Raw genomic sequence first — 1,432 nt, 5'->3', positions numbered from 1 at the left:
TGTGTGTGTGTGTGTGTGTGTGTTGTGTGTGTGTGTGTGTGTGTGTGTGTATGTGTGATCAATATTTTCAAGGATTCTCTGCATACGTATGTGAGATCCACATACTTACCTCCGCAGTGCTTAGCATATAGCCAGTTGAAAATCGCGGTACGTGCACCTCCAATATGAAGGTATCCGGTCGGCGACGGCGCAAACCGAGTCACAACGGGTTTACTGGAAAGTGACATTTTGCAATTGTTTCTTCAAGCGCACGACTACGAGGATGGTACACTGGTATTGTAGCAGACGTCAATACCAAAAGAGATATTAATTTATACATACATATATACAATATATGCATAAATGTGATTTTTTTTTATATTATTGATATTTCCACACATCCCGCGTGAGAGGTTGCCGTTGATTGATTGTTCAAAAATAACGATCCAGTTCGGTACTGTGTTCGATGACGCGCCCATTTTGGCCCCTACTCCGAGTAGTATCGAGTATCGACTCTTCGACTGAGTCAAGTGTCAACTCCAACCCTCAGGCCCCAGCCCACTTGTACACGGGTACAATTTAAAAGTTAGATGTAAACGCTTTGTGCATTCGATTTTAGTACATAAATTACTGCAATACAGTACGTCAATAACTACATACTCTCTCTCTCTCTATTAGAGTCATAGACTCATACAGGAGTCAGGAGGTCGGGGGTCAAAAGGATAATATGTAATTTTAAAATAAAAGCAATCGACCAATTATAAAAACGTATACTTATGTAGCACATACATAGACATTTTGTAAAATAGTAACATACTCTCCCTCTCTACTCTGCTAGAGTAGTAGTTAAATAGTACATAGCTACTCTCTAGTAGTTCTCGATCAACTATATATTTTAGTACAGTCCTCGTAACTTGTCAACTTTTTAGTTGTCAAGTTTGATAAATGTTAACTTTTCATCTCGTGGGGTACATATTTATTTTTCCCTTGTTTAGGTGGTCCATACAGTGGTGTCATCTAATTTTGATCTTTCCATTGGTAATAAAATCAATATGTAAAGGCCTGAAACCAATAAAACTGATCATTTCATTTTAAGCCGTGGCGTCATAGCAACACCCACGTTTGATTTCTGATAGTAGTAATCGTACCAGAAAAGCACACAAAGTACAGACAGAGCCTCCAGTATACATACACAAATAGCGTATCATACACCCAGCCACAACCATGCATAAAACAACCAAACACAAGTATAAAGAGTTAGATATTGATGCGAAGAATGAGCTGATAAAGGCTGTCAAAGACAGTGGGTGGAGTTTCGACAGAGATTCGGTTGCAAATACGAAGAAAGAGCTATAAGATCAACGTCGAAAGGGTATGGTGTTCTTACCAAGGAAGATAAAGGACCAACACTGACACTGTTTTATTTTAGAAGGCTATGGACACAGATGAATGA

General features: G+C 39.0%; 1 protein-coding gene across 1 annotated transcript in view; it reads right to left on the bottom strand.

Annotated features, from left to right (window-relative positions):
* Window positions 1-227, bottom strand: part of SARC_05864 (glutamyl-tRNA synthetase 2) — a gene marked incomplete at both ends in the record, with an annotated part of 5,243 nt that extends 5,016 nt beyond the window's left edge. Inside the window, one exon of the mRNA XM_014300254.1 lies at window positions 110-227. Within this exon, the coding sequence (XP_014155729.1) occupies window positions 110-227 (118 nt within the window). The remainder of the gene's footprint in view (window positions 1-109) is intronic.
* Window positions 228-1,432: the final 1,205 nt, after the last annotated feature.

This window comes from Sphaeroforma arctica, assembly GCF_001186125.1.
Source record: "Sphaeroforma arctica JP610 unplaced genomic scaffold supercont1.394, whole genome shotgun sequence".
NCBI classification, from domain to species: domain Eukaryota; class Ichthyosporea; order Ichthyophonida; genus Sphaeroforma; species Sphaeroforma arctica.
Note: the sequence above shows the minus strand (reverse complement) of the source record. Positions and strands in the feature narration are given on the sequence as shown.